This window comes from Maniola jurtina, chromosome 26 (genome assembly GCF_905333055.1).
Source record: "Maniola jurtina chromosome 26, ilManJurt1.1, whole genome shotgun sequence".
Taxonomy (NCBI): domain Eukaryota; kingdom Metazoa; phylum Arthropoda; class Insecta; order Lepidoptera; family Nymphalidae; genus Maniola; species Maniola jurtina.
In genome coordinates this window covers 2,126,273-2,144,461 of record NC_060054.1, presented here as the reverse complement: position 1 = coordinate 2,144,461, position 18,189 = coordinate 2,126,273, and the positions used below count along the sequence as shown (strand labels likewise).

General features: G+C 41.4%; 1 protein-coding gene across 2 annotated transcripts; it reads left to right on the top strand.

Moving 5' to 3' along the window:
* The first annotated feature begins 362 nt into the window (after nucleotides 1-362).
* On the top strand, nucleotides 363-9,135 carry LOC123878782 (zinc finger protein 25-like). 2 transcript variants are annotated; one of them, XR_006798876.1, is made up of 9 exons: nucleotides 363-612; nucleotides 3,447-3,582; nucleotides 3,898-4,008; nucleotides 4,597-4,764; nucleotides 5,713-5,864; nucleotides 6,824-7,312; nucleotides 7,391-7,624; nucleotides 8,288-8,567; nucleotides 8,661-9,135. XR_006798876.1 is itself a non-coding variant. In XM_045926105.1 (8 exons), exons 1-8 carry the CDS (start codon nucleotides 457-459, stop codon nucleotides 8,495-8,497), a joined length of 1,656 nt encoding a protein of 551 aa, XP_045782061.1. In that variant the 5' UTR covers nucleotides 363-456; the 3' UTR covers nucleotides 8,498-9,135. The 2 variants fall into 2 exon arrangements, 1 of the variants encoding a protein (XP_045782061.1); XM_045926105.1 differs by having other exon boundaries at nucleotides 8,288-9,135.
* Nucleotides 9,136-18,189: the final 9,054 nt, after the last annotated feature.

The following is an 18,189-nucleotide window of genomic DNA, read 5'->3' as shown; positions in this document are numbered from 1 at the left end:
ATATAGGATAAAAACGATTACCACAAATTAGGTACAATACGATTACTGGCTCGGATTACTGGTCTGTGGAAGTCTAAAGAGTTCAATAATATTATGAAGCCGGTGCTACACGCTTGTGGCAAATGGCAAACAACAAACAGCAAGCATCGGCAAACACCACAGATGGCTTGCCTGCCAACACAGAGTACTTTGTGCCTGCCACAGAGCGCATTGAATATACGTAATGCCTGCCAATCGGAACACTCCAAAGCATGCTCCAAAGCGTTTAGGCAAGCTTATGCAGACGCCCGTCCACAGGCTTGCTGGTTACAAGCGTCTGGCCACAGAGTACTTTGCAACAGAGAAAAGTGTCATCTCGAAGGTGTCATCTCCCAAATATCAATATTATCATTTATCAGTCCAAAAACTAGGTACATTATTCTAAAAATTGAAAATTTTGAATAAAACTCACTAAAAATGAGTATAAATACACGCAAGGGCCCCATATTTGACCCCGGACTGTGCAGATGTTGTGGTGCCATCAAAAAGTGTCGCCTGTTAAACGTAGAATACGAGTGGAATGGCCAAAAAGAAATATACTCCGATATGTTCATGGACTGCTTCGGTTTATTGGTTTGTAGCATTTATAATTATCTGGCCTGCCTTAACTGTCCCGTTAGTCACTAGCTTATTCAGCTAGTTTAACTTTAAAGTCCCAGCCTGGACATAAAAAGTTTTTGAGCTTTTGTATCATAACATCCTCGGTAGCCATGGAACTAGAAATCAGCTCAGGTATTGAGCCTCAATAGCTCAACCGTTGAGGAGCGGACCGAATTTCGAAAGGTCGGTGGTTCAAACCCCACCCGTTGCACTAAATTGTCGTACCTACTCCTAACATAGCTTTGCGCTTAGTTGGAGGGGAAAGGGGAATATTAGTCATGATTAGCATGGCTAATAATCTTAATAAAAAAGCTTAGCTTATTTATTTTGTTCCTCGTTGAAAGTTGGTTAAGTTAAGGTCATAGCTCATTAGAGCCATCCATAAGAATAAGAAGTGTTTATTTGCTAGAATATGGTATAAAATGCTAGAGTATGGTCTTAAATATTATGTGGAATCTCATATTCTGCCATCTATAGACAAACGCTCACTACCTCAACTCTTTGCATCATCATCTCGCTTGCAAACAGTCCATGCGCTGACAGCTAGTCTGCTCCCATGCTTGCCTTGCGTTGACTGCTCATTGCTAACCGGTCCCTCGGAGCTGTGCGCTGCCCGAGACTGATTTTTTGCGTTTTTCATTCTCTTCATCAAATAGGACAGCTATACAGTTTTTCTAATCCATATCCATTCTTAATATTATTATAAACTAGCTGACGCCCGCGACTTCGTCCGCGTGGATTTAGGTTTTTCGAAATCCCGTGGGAACTCTTTGGTTTTCCGGGATAAAAAGTAGCCTATGTGCTAATCTAAGATATTATCTATCTCCATTCCGAATTTCAGCCAAATCCGTCCAGTAGTTTTTGCGTGAAGGAGTAACAAACACACACACACACACACACACACACACACACACACACACACACACACACACACACACACACACACACACACACACACACACTCACACACACACTCACACACACACACACACACACACACACATACAAACTTTCGCCTTTATAATATTAGTGTGATGTGATGTGAAAGTATGTCTGTCTGTCTGTCTGCTAGATTTTCACAGCATACCTGGAGGCTACTTTTCATCCCAGATAATTGTACTCAATTGATTTTACTCAATGTTTTTAATTATTTTTGTATAAAGTAGGTACATACTTGGTTCTAGTTAAATAGTGTGTTTTTAGTTTAATAGTAAATGCACTTTCTATTGTTTCAAAAAATATATATATTAAGAAATTGTATTACTTTAGGTTAGTGTTAGATTAGTTTTATTCATAATATTGCACCTGTAATTGACAACAAACTGAAATTATTAACCCCCGACCCAAAAAGAGGGGTGTTATAAGTTTGATGTGTGTATCTGTGTGTCTGTGTATGTCTGTGGCACTGTAGCGCCTAAACTAATGAACCGATTTTAATTTAGTTTTTTTTTTGTTTGTAAGGTGGCCTGATCGAGAGTGTTCTTAGCTATAATCCAAGAAAATCGGTTCAGCCGTTTGAAAGTTATCAGCTCTTTTCTAGAAATTTTTAATTTACACTTGTTTTGTGAATTTTATTGTCATTTAACTGTATGGAAGTTGTTGGTGAAATAAATAAAAAATAAAATAATCGGAAGGTTCCCACAGGGTTCTAAAAGACCCATCCGTTTAGCCGATTTATATGAAACTAGATGACGCCCGTGACTTGGTCGGTGTGGATTTAAGTGTTTTAATAATCCACACTGTGGGAGTGGGAACTCTTTGCTTTTCCAGGATAAGTCTATGTCCGTCCCTGGGATGTAAGTTAACTCTGTACCTTTCATCAGAATCAGTTAAACTGTTGGGCTGTGAAAAGCTAACAGACAGACAGGACACTTTCGCATTTATAATATTAGTACGGATTTGGTACAGAGACACACGGGTAGGTTTGGTACAGAGGCAACTTTTTATCCCGGAAAATCAAAGAGTTCCCACAGGATTTTTAAAAACCTAAACCCAACTGGGGCAAAGCCAAAAGGAAGGGTTATGATTTTAGCAGTCTATGGTATGTATGTATGTTTGTATCCAGATTTCGTGTGTTCCGCTGTAGTGCCTAAACTACTGGGCCGATTTTGTTGAATGAGGTGTCAATTGATTCGTCGTAATGGTTTTGGTGACATAGCCTACATTTGATACGAAAAAATTGACTGAAATTTTTTGTTACATCAAAAAAGGTGGGGGTCTGGAAAACCAGAGTTCCCACAGGATTTTTAAAACCTTAACTCCACAGGGACAAAGTCACGGGCATCATCTAGCTGCATATATGAACAACTCTGTTGGTCAGAAAGTGTTTTATTGGATTTGACGATGACAATTGTGTTGCAGAAGTATAGGGACAGATTTGAATAATAGACACTTTCCAATTTCACTTCACTGTATTTTTGAGAATAGTTTTCGCTTACAATTATTATTTCTCAATACCTGTCTTTATTCGATTCCTTCGCTATTTCTATCCGTTTGACAAATATATTTTTAAGGTAGGTAGGTACTAGTTTTCGGGTAGCTATTTGACAAATTACCACAGAGGTAAACCAAGGTGATGTAATAGACAATTAACGTAACAATTATATCAGCCAAATGTAAAATACGACACAATATGTATTGATCTAAATAGTTAATAACTAAATGTGATTTATAATCCATTCCCGCCAATTATTTATAAATAATAATAATTAATCTTATATAGGTCTAGATGTCTATGACTCATGATATAAGGCAGCATCTTGAGGTAGTTGTTAACAATTGTTAAATGTGATTGTACTTATTCTCAGTTGTCACACTTGGACGGCGCGGCGCCGGGGCGGCTGATCTGCGCCACGTGCGTGAGTAGACTGCGCGAGGCTGTCAGCTTCCGGCAACAGGTCCTGCGCTGCGAGGAGAGACTCTTGACTCAGATGCATGGACCAGGTAATCTAAGCACCCTGTCTCTCTCGCGCACGCTCTCTCTCTCTCATGCGCGCGCGCTTTTTCTCTCGCCCTGTCTCTCTCGCGCTATATCTCTCTCCCTCGCTCTCTCTTGCTATCTCTCTCTCTCTATCGCTAGATACAGCGCAGGAGAGAGATATCTCTCTCTCGCTCTTTCTCTCGCACGTCTCTCTCGCGCTGTATCTCTCTCCCTCGCTATCTCTCTCTCTCCTCTTTGTACTTGGTGAGGAACATGTGTAAAGATGCAGATCTAGACTATTGTAGACTCCAAATTTAGTTTAGACAATGTTATTTCAGAAGGAGAAAGTACTGAAGTGAAAGTAGAAGCTGTGAAGGAAGAGCCAGTCCACATAAACTCGGAGATGGAGTACCCCGAGTATGATGATGCAGCTGAGCACATTGACGATGGTATTATTATCACAGTAATATTATAAAGGAGAAAGTTTGTGTGTGTGTGTATGTGTTTGTTACTACTTCACGCAAAAACTACTGGACGGATTGGGCTGAAATTTAGAATGGAGATAGATTATACCCTGGATTAGCACATAGGCTACTTTTATCCCGGAAAAATCAAAGAGTTCCCACGGGAATTTTAAAAAACCTACATCCACGCGAACGAAGCCGCGGGCATCAGCTAGTTATTTAGTTATTTATAACAAGATGATGCCCGTGACTTTGTCTCTGTGGATTTAAATTTTTAAAAATCCTGTGGGAACTCTGGTTTTCCAGACCCCCACCTTTTTTGATGTAACATCTGTTAGATCAATTTTTTCGTATTAAATGTAGGCTATGTCACCAAAACCATTACGACGAATCAATTGACACCTCATTCAACAAAATCGGCCCAGTAGTTTAGGCACTACAGCGGAACACACAAAATCTGGATACAAACATACATACATACCATAGACTGCTAAAATCATAACCCTTCCTTTTGGCTTTGCCCCAGTTGGGTAATTTTTTTTTAAAATGAAGTAGTATGGATTGCATTTTCAGACATAGAAGAACATGCATTGCTACCAGCAAAGAAACCAAAGAGAAAATCCCTCAGGCAAAAGTTGAAAGGAAATAAGAAAAATAAAACTAACAAAACAGAGTCAGTTGATGCTGCAGACATGTCACACTCCATCCAAGATGACAAACTACTAGAATTTCAACAATATAGTAAGTATTTTAGCATTTGAAGTTTTTTTTTTTTTTCTCTCGTCTGGCTATATCGTATCGTATGGCACTGATTAGCCAATGTCAAGTTTTTAGCTATTTACAAGTTAGGAAAACTATTTGTATAAGTATGGACTTTGTCTGTGCCGGCGCCCGCCGACACACACGCGGCGCCCCTTTAGAGCGCTTCCCAGTCAGTTCCACCACCAATAAACACGAGCAGAACACAAAAACCGGCCATTTCTAACAAAAAACCACTCCAAAAAGTCACAACACGCGCGCCAGCAATCGCCACCACAGACGAAGTCCATTTGAAGTTTAAATCACTCACGATAGTTTAAATTTTAAACCACCCGCCCCAACTTTAATTTAAATTTTCATAGGTACCTATATCTAATTTTTTGAAAATAAAATATAGCCTACTAGCCGATGCTCGCGACTTCGTCCGCATGGATTCACGTTTTTCAAAATTCCGCGGGAACTCTTTGATTTTCCGGGATAAAAAGTAGCCTATGTGTTAATCCAGGGTATAATCGATGTCCATTCCAAATTTCAGCCAAATCCGTCCAGTAGTTTTTGGGTGATTGAGTAACCAACACCCAAACATTCACACTTTCACATTTATGATATTACTAGCTGATACCCGCGACTTCGTTCGTGTGGATGTAGGTTTTTTGAAAGTCCCGTGGGAACTCTTTGATTTTCCGGGATAAAAAGTAGCCTATGTGCTAATCTATCTCCATTCTAAATTTCAGCCCAATCCGGCCAGTAGTTTTTGCGTGAAGGAGTAACAAACATACACACACACACACACACACACATACAAACTTTCTCCTTTATAATATTAGTGTGATATTAGGAAATATTAGGATGTAAATTTCGTGTTTATAATATTAGTAGGATTATCTGTTGGTAAACCAATAAAATAAAAAACGCAAATCTCGGTTTCAGAACTCCAAGGCCCTATCCAGCCTGCAAAGCAAAATGGCTGCCGGACGGAGAACTCTAAACTCAATCACAATATACTAACCATCGTGGAGAACTCGTTCGCTTGCCCGTTCGATACATCCTTCAGCGACTACTTCTGCGTATATTGCAGGCAGGTATGTATGTTTGTCACAGGCCACTGCTTGTGTCTGGGAAGAGGTTGGGGTAGCCTCATCCCATGCGCCGCAAGAGAATCGGGCGCAGACGAGCTGCGCACGACCGTCGCTTGCCTCCTTGAGTAGGGCCTCCGGGTAATAGACACGGGGACTCTATTACCCGCGGGAGTGTAGGCCCTCGAGTTGGAAGGCAAGCCCTTGCTTCCGGCGAGCCTTAAACGGTGTTGGGGCCCTTTTTAGTCCCAGAGCTGGGCCTGCCTTGGCGGGCGCCGTTAGCTGGGTCGCAGTTGAATACATTCGTGTCCCTGTGCCCAGCATCAACGATTGAGACGGTAAGCCGTGGGGTTTTAGTCGGTAAGAGTCCGACATAACCACCTCGCCTCCCCGAGCGCGGTGGTATCCATGAGGATTTCCCCATGTATAAAAAAAAAGGCCTTTACCCGCATGGTGATGGACACGGGGTGGTCCGTCGCTCACTGTGTGGTCCTCGGGTTGGTTGGCGTGCTGTGGTTCCGGCATGCTTCTAACGGTGTTTGGGGGCACGTAGTGTCCCAGTGGTGGGTCTGCTGGGGCGGACATCCGCTGGCAGAGTAACGAGGTGTTTCCGGTCCCTTGTGCTCCGCCATCAGCGGTGGGATGGAACTTCGTGAGGTTTTTAGTCGGTAGGAGTCCGACATAACCACCGTGCTCCCCCGTGGTCGGTGGTATCCATGACGGATTTTCCTCACGAGAAAAAAAAAAAAGAAAAAGGCCTTTACCCGCATGTGCACCATCCGATACGGCAGCACACACTGGCTGAATGAACAGCCTGGGCGCCTCAAATTTATTTTAACAGCTGAATCCTAAAAACACTAAAAAAAATACCAATAGGTTCAACAACTCGCATTTGCTTTTACCATTTTTCTTCGAAATGGCGCCTTTCCAATTTTTTTTTTTAATATCAAAAACTGTTATCACAGGTGTTCACAGATCCTCACAAGTTGCGAGAACATTCCATGAGCCATGACCCAAAAACCTTCAAGGATGTCCTAAAAAATGCTCCCAACAACAAGAAAATTCAAATAGACATATACAGAATAGATTGTAGACTGTGTCCCGAACCAATTAACGACTTGGATACCTTCAAAAACCACATAATCAACCACGGAAAGAAGTTAGAAAAAGATTCCAATGATTATCTCAAATTTATTTTGACACCCGGGACTTTGAAGTGTACAGAGTGCGAAGCGACATTTGGTTTCTTTCATGCGTTGAAAAAACATATGGCTGAGCATTTCGGGACTTGCATATGCGATGTATGCGGCGCGCATTACTTCGAAGAACGGATGCTGGTGCTGCATCAGAAAACTCATCAGAGGGTCCAAGAAAATTTTCAGTGCAAGGAATGTGGGAAGAATTTCAAGTCGAAGTACACCCGGTATATCCATATAGCTAGGACTCACAAGAAGGTATGTCTTTAAGTAAGATAACGTTGTAATTGTGATAGTAATTAATTAGTAATTACTAACATTCTAACTGGTTTACAGGAAGCAGCTTACCAGTGTAACTCGTGCGACGAATCGTTTTTCTCGTACGCACTCCGCTATCGCCACATGTCGGCGGCACATGGGCAACAGCGCTCGTTCCCGTGCGGCGCCTGCCCGCGCGCCTACGACAGCCGCAAGTCGCTGCGGGAGCACACGCGTCGCGCGCACCTCGACATCCGCAAACACCACTGCGACCTGTGCGACAAGAGGTTCTACCTGCCCTCGAGGCTGAAGGTATTGTATGTAACAAGTCGCCGCAACATACGCGCTCCGCTATCGCCACACGTCGGCGGCACATGGGCAGCAGCGCTCGTTCCCGTGCGGCGCCTGCCCGCGCGCCTACGACAGCCGCAAGTCGCTGCGGGAGCACACGCGTCGCGCGCACCTCGACATCCGCAAACACCACTGCGACCTGTGCGACAAGAGGTTCTACCTGCCCTCGAGGCTGAAGGTATTGTATGTAACAAGTCGCCGCAACATACGCGCTCCGCTATCGCCACACGTCGGCGGCACATGGGCAGCAGCGCTCGTTCCCGTGCGGCGCCTGCCCGCGCGCCTACGACAGCCGCAAGTCGCTGCGGGAGCACACGCGTCGCGCGCACCTCGACATCCGCAAACACCACTGCGACCTGTGCGACAAGAGGTTCTACCTGCCCTCGAGGCTGAAGGTATTGTATGTAACAAGTCGCCGCAACATACGCGCTCCGCTATCGCCACACGTCGGCGGCACATGGGCAGCAGCGCTCGTTCCCGTGCGGCGCCTGCCCGCGCGCCTACGAAATACGTTCCCGTGCGACGCATATGTTTTTTTTTTTTTTTAATTACAGATGATTTCATAGTTTTAAGTTTTCACTTCTGTCGGCAGTCCCCATTAACTGCAATTTTTATTTATTGAAGGAGCATATGGCGAGCCACACGGGGGAAAGGAACTTCCGCTGCGAACGCTGTGGCAAGAGCTACCCGCGCCTGCGCGCGCTCACCGTGCACCTGCAGTCGCACGCCGGCGCGCGTCACGCGTGCCAGCTGTGCACTGCGCGCTTCACGCAGAGCGCCGCGCTGCGCAGCCATGTCAAGCGCCAACACTCGGCCGACACTTGTCTGCAGTGAGCTGAACCGTCACGGACGCCACTTGTCATGAGTTAATTGAACACTGGTGCCAGTTGTCATGAGATAATTGGACACTGACGCCCCGAGTCATGAGTTAATTGGACACTTACGCCCCAAGTCATGAGTTATTTGGACACTGGTGCCACTTATCATGACGTAATAGAACACTGGTTGCCAGTTGACATGAGTTAATTGAACAATTACATCAAACGACAACAATATAAATACAAATAACTTGGGTGCCAGTTGTCATAAGTAAAGTGAACCATCAGGGACGCCAATTTTCATGAGTTACTCATGCCAGTTGCCATGAGTTAATTGATCACTGGTACCACTTGTCATGAGTTAATTGAATTCTGGTACCACTTGTCATGAGTTAATTGAAATCTGGTGCCACTTGTCAGGAGTTAATTGAATACTAGTACCACTTGTCATGAGTTATTTGAACGCTGGTGGCAGTTGTCATGAGTTAATTGAAGACTGGTGCTAGTTAACATGGGCACCAATTAAGGTGCTATTTGTGTTAGGTTTTGTAAAACCTCCGGTAATTATCTTTTAATTCAAACTCTTGGTTTTGTAAAGTAGTTTCTACTCTGACATCCCACTCGATAAAATAGCAATAAAAAAATTTTTGGAGACCCCCCCTTTTATATGATCTGTTAGGTCATTTCTTTTCGTATAAAGTGTAGCTTATGTCACCCGGACCTTTACGACGAATCGATCGACTCCTCATTAGGTGTTAGTAGTTAGTAGTTTAGGCGCTACGGTGGAAAACACAGAATCTGGATACAAACATACATACCAACATACATAGACTGCTAAAATCATAACCCTTCCTTTTGGCTTTGCCGCAGTCGGGTAACAATAAACACTGGGTCGCAAACCCATCATAGCACTGAGAGCAATGAAAATAACTATTAATAGGAAAATATAAAAGAATTTATCCCGAATTCTGTCGTTATTATTTAGACCCGAAATACCCGAAATTGAGTATCCGACAGTTTTGCACGAATTAAGTATTAAGTGATTTTTTTTTATTCAGATACAAGTTAGCCCTTGACTGCAATCTCACCTGGTGGTCAGTGATGATGCAGCATAAGATGGAAGCGGGCTAACCTGGAAGCGGTTTTGCAGTTTTTAGGGTTCCGTACCCAAGGGTAAAAACGGAGCCCGAGTTTTTCCTTGCGAGGAACCCTAAAAATTATTTAAATCCCAATTTAGTGACAACCCTGCAAGGGTTTTATTTGCGTAGGGCAGCGTAAATACACGACCGGCGTTCGACATCAAAGGCGTTACGCTATACCTATTATTTTTTTCTCTCGTCTGGCTTTACACAGATTAGCCAATGTCAAGTTTGTAGTTATTTACAAGTTAGGGAAATTGGACTTTGTCTGTGGTGGCGTTTGTTGGCGCGCGTGTTGTGACTTTTTGGAGTGTTTTTTTGTTAGAAGTGGCCGGTTTTTGTGTCCCGCTGGTGTTTATTGGTGGTGGAACTGACCGAGGAACTGACTGAGAAGCGCTCTAGAGGGGCGCCGCGTGTATGTCGGCGGGCGCCAGCACAGACGAAGTCCATACTTATACATATAGTTTTCCTAACTTGTAAATAACTACACACTTGACATTGGCTTATCAGAGTAAAGCCAGACGAGAGAAGAAAAAAAAAAGTTAGGGAAACTATGTAAGTATGGACTTCGTCTGTGTCGGCGCTCGCCGACACACGCGCGGCGCCCCTTTAGAGCACTTCCCAGTCAGTTCCACCACCAAAAAACACCAGTAAAACACAAAAACCGGCCACTTTTAACAAAAAAAAAAAAAAAAAACACTCCGTAGAGGCACCGCACGCGCGCCAGCAAACGCCAACACCCGCTATACCATTACATACATTGATCACTGCCAGTTGGCATGAGTCGGGCATAAGGTCATCGTGATTGAAACATCCATTTGTATAAAATAAGTTTATTACACTAGTTTATTTAACGTCAGAATGGCCGCTGAAGTGCTGGAAAACTGATGAAATATCTACCAAATAAAATTGTACCTAAATTGTACTATCCATACTTCCATACTAATATTATAAATGCGAAAGTGTGTCTGTCTGTCTCTCTGTCTGTCTGTCTGTCTGCTACGTTTTCACGGCCCAACCGCTGAACCGATTTTGATGAAATTTGGTACAGACATGGGCTACATCCCGATTCCCGGGGAAGGACATAGGCTACTTTTTATCCCGGAAAATCAAAGAGTTCCTGCGGGATTTAAAAAACCGAAATCCAGGCGGGCGAAGCCGCGGGCATCCTCTAGTTTAGAATAAGTAGATGATGCCCGCGACTTCGTCTGCGTGGATTTAGTTTTTTTAATCCTGTAGGAACTCTTTGATATTCCAGGATAAAAAGTTGCTAATGTCAATTTCCGGAATGCAAGCACTGTACTTTTCATCCAAATCAAATAAAGCAGACAGACAGACACACTTTCGCATTTATGATATTAGTAAGTATGGATTAGTACCTTGATCGGTTAAATTTTCATTATGCGTTAGGTGTTTCGGTAGGTACTAATTAGATACAAATTTTCTATGTAAAATTGAAAACACAACGGCCAACCTGACGTCAGAACGGCTGGTGTATGAGATTCTTAATTTACCATTTAGAGAATAGAATAGAATAGATTTTTATTCAAATAAACTTTTAAAATTGCTTTTGAATCGTCAAATATATAATTTACCACTGGTTCGGAATGCCGTTCCTACCGAGAAGAACCAGCAAGAAACTCGGCGGTTGCTCTTTTCAATTGTTCAATTTACAATAATATTCCATATCTAATATACAAGCAATTGCAGCCCCGAGCATTGCTGGAGCGAGATTATTATTTTTATTTTTATATTGATTTAATTGATCAAGGTACTAACTGATTCTATGTCTTCTATTTGGAAGATATGTCATCAGTTTTCCAGCACTTCAGCGCTGCCGTCCTAAAGCTAAAGTGTCGTTAACTACCAAAACCAAGTTTCGAGATATGATCAAAAAAGCGCAAATTTATAAAGAAATGATGCCATTTGATAACTAATAAACGTATACAAAACTTGAAACTATAGAAAGGTAGAGCAAACAGAGCACTTTCGAATAGCAGTATTTTTAAGTTTCTAAAGTAAATAATAATTATAGCAGGAGAGTTTTGGCTTTTTAGTCTAGCATTTTTTCTAACAACGGCTTATATTTACATAACTTAAATGTCGTTAGATTACCCTTTAAGACGTTTATGGCTTGGATTGCATTTACTTTTTTTATCTTTTTACGGAACTTAAAAAAAATTATATAATTTCTAAAGTAAAATGACTCTAAAAGACTTTAACGACATTATATGTTAGGTTATGATCCTAAAAACTATCAATAACAAAACACTTAAATACGGCTTTTATAATTTAAACACATTTTAGTCTAGAAGAATAGAAATGATTTGTTTACAGTAGCGTTTTTTGGGGAGACGTGCTAAACTAAAATGTGGCTTATTACAAAAGATCGCACCGTAGCGACGTTTTAGGTTAGCATTGTTTATAAATATTTGAGGTTTTCCAATGAAAGTAACGGTAACTACAACAATTGAAAGAGCATCAGTCCGAAAGTGCCCATGCTCGTCTAGAATCTCTGTTATGTACCGATGAGCAGTCAGTGATCCCTGTTCACGAGCTCCTCCAGTCCGGGAAACACACAAGTTCGTATTTCCGTCGATTGACATGCCACCCCAGAACATGCTCGATCCCCCGCCATATTCTACTCTTTCTTCTATACAAGCTTGAGCAAATCGTTCGCCTTGTCTTCTGTACACTCTCTTTCGCCCGTCATAACAAAATAAAGATACTCTTGTCTCATCCGAGAAGAGTCCAGCCCTCCATTGGTCGAGGGTTCAGTTGACATGCTCACGGGCAAATTGCAACCTTTCCCTGCGATGCTGTGCAGTTAATTTCCGACCCCTAGCAGGTACGCGGACCGCAATTTTCTTCTCTCGCAACCTTCTTCTAATCGTAGACGTGCTCACTGTAGCTCTGCGAACTTCTCGGAGCTGCCGTTGCAGCTCAACGACATTAAGGAATCGATTGCGCGAAGAACATATCACAATAAAGCGGTCGTCTCTTTCGGATGTGCAGCATCGTTGACCTGATCCATGCCTCCCTATAATGAGGATTTTTGCAACATTTTCTTTTACGTACCGTATTCAGAAGGTTTATATCGTTTATGAAATGTAACTATTGTTTGATAAAAGGTCGTTAAACGTTCTTTGCATTGATATCAATACTCTTTGGGTTAGATGTACGGGCTTGGTAATATTACAGGTTAAAGCCTCATTTTCAGATAGGTGCGATTTTTGTGACGCCGAGTGTAGTTTAGCATTATGAAATCGTAGTTTGTTTGCTTGCTGAAAAGCTACTTCATTTTATACACATAGAAAAAACAGTTTTCGAAGAGAAAAAAAGAGAAAACGATATACTTACGAGTGAAATGTTATTCCATCTTTTTTTGATGGATTTCCGTACGGTTTTTGCAAGATTTGACCGCACATGACGGCATTTTTGACAATCAAAAACACGAGCGATACGATAAAGCGTGTGCGGCCGACTGATGACAATGTTCAGAGACTTTTACCAATTCTCTGAAATTTGTGAGCGCATTTTTTTTCTTTGATGGGCCTATCTCTATATATCTATGTTCCTGCCACTAGTAGCTAGTTCATTATTGATTTATTTTAATACTAACCATTAATTAATATAAATATAAATAATGATTGTCGCAAACGAACACTAAATGGCTGCAACTATAAATAATTTCAAATGCATGTTTCGCGCTCTTATAAAAACAAATATTTGCTTACTTCGATATTTTGTCCGCCATCGTGACAAAATTGGCGGGAAAACACTGAGCCCGTGCGCCACATCTACTCCAGAAAGCTCTCGCAGGCGCACTCAGGCGCACTAATGACTAAATTAATTCACAATAAAGTTACAACCTGGCGAGATGCGGGAATAGTTAGAGACATTTAAGTTATTTATTGCGGGATAGAGTCATTTCAGTCTAGGAAACAATATTTTTTTGCAAAATATAACTAAACTGTAACGCGTTTATGTGTGATTAAAGACATTTTAGTCTAGCATTTTCGTTTAAAGACATTTAAGCTATGGAATTAAAGAAAAAAACCTTGTAGCAATAAAAATTAACGCCGCTTAGAGATACTTTAGACTGGCAATGTCAGTTAAATACGTTTAAGTATTGTTATTATATAAACAGGTAGTTACTTAACGACGTTCTTCATATTGCTATATCAAAAACTACAGCAGCTAGGAAAATACCGGTTAGATTGGTCGATAGAAAAAAATATTCTGAGTAAGATAGTGTTAAAAAGTCAAATTTGACCAAATGTTGGTTAACGACGTTTTAGCTTGAGGAGGGCAGAGCGGCCATCCTGACGTTCACGTTTATTTAGATACAAAGGAGGTTGGCGAATTTGGACCCAGCATTTCTAAAAACCGTTCAGATTCAGAAATTATTTAATTTTAATAATATTTTTAAGAGTATTTTTCTGTGTAAGCCTGACACTTTTAGAAGATGGGGATCAAAAACATAATTATTCACAAGCACACATTATAAATAACCTTTACATGGCAATACAAGTGAATATCTTTTTTCGCCCAACTTTATTTGATAGACTTTCATGAAGTTTTTTGTAAGACTGGTGTACTAGAACAAGCATGAGAAGTTTGATTCGTGAACGTGGGCTTGAGGCCCACGGTTCTGTTCGTTTGGGTCTGAAACGCTATGGAATTCGCCAATCTCCTTTTCTATGTAAGATTGAGAATGATAATCGTAGCCTATATGCACGGTACAAAAACACAACGGCCAACCTGACGTCAGAATGGCTGGTGTGTGAGATTCTTTATTTATTAAATTAATTGATCAAAGTACTAACTATGTATTTTTATATAGGTACTAAATAGTACAATTTAGGTACAATTTTTTTTTTTAAAGATTATTAGCCATGCTAATCATGACTAATATTTTCCTTTCCCCCCCAACTAAGCGCAAAGCTGTCTTAGGAATAGATACGACAATAGGTGGGGTTTGAACCGCCGACCTTTCGGAATTCAGTCGGCTCTCAACCGTTGAGCTATTGATGCTTTTTTTAGGGTTCCGTACCTCAAAAGGAAAAACGGAACCCTTATAGGATCACTTTGTTGTCTGTCTGTCTGTCAAGAAACCTAGAGGGTATTTCCCGTTGACCTAGAATCATGAAATTTGGCAGGTAGGTAGGTCTTATAGCACAAGTACAGGAATAAATCTGAAAACCGCGAATTTGTGGTTACATCATTTAAAAAATCATTAAAAGGTGTTTTAATTTTCAAAGTAAGATAACTATATCAAGTGGGGTATCATATGAAAGAGCTTTACCTGTACATTCTAAAACAGATTTTTATTTATTTTTATGTATAATAGTTTTTGATTAATCGTGCAATATGTTGAAAAAATACCCGAGTACGGAACCCTCAGTGCGCGAGTCTGACTCGCACTTGGCCGGTTTTTGGAAGATATGTCATCAGTTTTCCAGCACTTTAGCGGCCATCCTGACGTTTTACGTTTACTATTAGGAGACGACGGTATAGTCGCGGGACTCTACAGTCCCGTCGTATCACGTCGAGTCACTCGTCGTATCGCCTTGTGGAGATTGACATAGGCGCTGTCTCGTTGCGAGAGAATCGCGGCGATATTATCGTTGTGCCACGTATTTCTATATACTCTCTAAGAACGTGTCTCCACACGGGCGATGATATCGCGGCGATGCGACGAGTGGCAATGTGCGCGCGTAACGCCGTCCTATATCGCCGCGGTATCGTCGCTACTGGTGGAGCGCTCGCCGCAGAACGTGGCGCTCTCGCAGCGAGAACTCTCAACAGAAGCACAACGCATCGAAGAAAATGCGGCGATTCCGATAAGAGTCGTCGCGGACACGCTGTGATTCCGTCACGAGTCGTGACGATATGCTGGCGGAATAATCGCTCGTTCCTGGAGATTACCCGACGATAGAAGCGCGGACTCGTCGCGATACTCTCGCTCGTGGAGACAGCGCCTTAGAGTTTGTATCCAATATTGCGGCGAGACTATCGCCGCGATTCTGTCGTCCGTTGAGATGGCGCCTTACACACGAAAGGCTTTTCGCCAGTGTGAGTCCTCATGTGCTTCACTAAATGACTATTTACTGTACATTTATAATTGCACAACTTACACACGAAAGGTTTTTCACCAGTGTGAGTCCTCATGTGAACCACTAAATGACTATTTCGTGCACATTTGTATTTACATAACTTACACACAAAAGGCTTTTCCCCAGTGTGAGTCCTCATGTGCCTCACTAAATGACTATTTTGTGTACATTTGTATTTACATAACTTACAAGCGAAAGGCTTTTCGCCAGTGTGAGACCTCATGTGCCTCACTAAACTACCATTTTGTGTACATTGGTATTTACATAACTTACACACAAAAGGCTTTTCGCCAGTGTGAGTCCTCATGTGCCTCACTAAATGACTACTTTGTGTACATTTGTATTTACATAACTTACACACAAAAGGCTTATCGCCAGTGTGAGTCCTCATGTGACGTACTAAATTAGTGTTTTCTGTACATTTATAATTGCACAACTTACACACGAAAGGCTTATCGCCAGTGTGAGTCCTCATGTGACGCACTAAACTACCATATCGTGCAAATTTGTATTTACATAACTTGCACACAAAAGGCTTATCGCCAGTGTGAGTCCTCCTGGGGCTCGATGACGTACTACTTTGAGTGAATTTGCGCTCTCTTAACTTACATGAGAAAGTGTTTGCGTAAGTGTGCACCCTAATGTGGGTAACTAAGGAACTTTTCCGTTGAAATATCTTTTGGCACACGTCACAGATATACTGTATCTGGTCAGTATAGTTTCCTAACTGTGTACTGGATATATCCTGGGAATTGTGTTCGTTTTTCAAAAGAACATTTGGCCTCGCTGTTCGCAAATTGATATTATCACTTATTTTCGCCAACGATTCCTTCAGTTTTAGTAAGGGGTCCTGGGATTTCCCTGAATATTCAAAAATGTTTGTATTATTTTCGAAAGACAATATATCCAACTCGTCGTCTGTATCAGTCGGATGTTCTTCGTTTCCGTGATTGGTCGCGAGTACCGAAGGAGCGACTGAAACAAGACAACAGGTCATACATAATCCATACTAATATTCTTAACTAGCTGTGCCCGCGACTTCGTTCGCGTGGAATAGTGACTTTTCGGGCAGCATATTTTGAATTAATTGACATAACTTTTTTATTTATGAACCGATTGACATGAAATAAACACTAAATGTTAAGTGAAGCTTACTACAATATATTAGCGAAAACCGTATCTAAATCGAATAAGCCGTTTCTGATATTAGCGTGAGACACAGACAAACAGACAAAAAAAATTACAATTTCGGGTTCGGCATCAATATAATAACAACCCCTGCTACTTTTTTATTATATATCTCCATTGTAAAATAAATTAATCTTTTTTTCTTTTTTGTCAGCCCTAGCACAGACTACGGTCTATTTGGGCTGCAAAATTCCAAACACCAGTCTGTTTTTTATCTAGTGCTTTGGTCTATACCAACTGGTGAAAAATGTTTCTCTTTAAATTAAGAGGATACTTGTCAACAAGCCCCCGTCGATTTCCTACGTATGATATTATTGTTCTTATCTCTATTTGCCCTGGTTCGTGCATTCTCGGTTCCTAGATCGGTACATTTGTGATATCCAATTCAAATTGCTGTGATTGGCTGAATTTACCATGTTCTTGCTGCGACAGTGAGTTTGAGCCACTAGCGGAACAATGTTAGCCGGTCAGAAATGATTGCAATTAGTCAACCTGTTTGACGTCCGTGTTCTGTTTTCGATTACAAAAAAGCAAAAATTGTTGTTGCAATCATCAATTTTAGCAAATAGTGAAAGAGAGTCGGCCAATCAGAGGTCACAACTACCGCCACACTTTCTGTCAAACTTTGGCAGTAGGCCTGCCGAGTAATGAAAACAAATTTTTCATTCTGTCTAGGTGTAGGGTAGGTGTAGGGTTGCCACCTGCCTCTTTTAGATTTACAGGCTACCACCATCAAAAATACGGGGTTTAGATTTGTTTACGGGAGACATTGTTTCTTATATATTGTTGTATTATTGTATTGTTTATTATTGTATTTGAAGAAATAGGCGGTGGTTCTCTCTGAAAGCTTATTTAGATATTTCAGTTTATTTGTATGTTTTGTATTTTTTCTCTGTATGTTGCCGGGTCTTGATCGGCGAACTGTGTTTGCAATGTGGTTTTAAATAAAAGATTATTTATTTATTTCAATAGCTTTTAAAAACTCTTCATTTTGTAAAACAAAATGCATGTTAACTTAAAATTACATTTAACTTGTAATTCCACCTTCAAAGTATCAATACCATGGCCGTAGCCAGGAATTGATTTCGGGAGAGGTTTTATCAGGGCCGGAACTGAATCCTGTCATGAGGAAAAATACGTTCGCTCAACTTTATGGGCTAATTACCTGGTTAGTTGAATTTCGCCTTTCAATTTGATAGTGGAATAAAATACAACAATGAAAAAGCGCAGCGCAGTGAGCGTAAGTGTTTTTGGTTCAATAC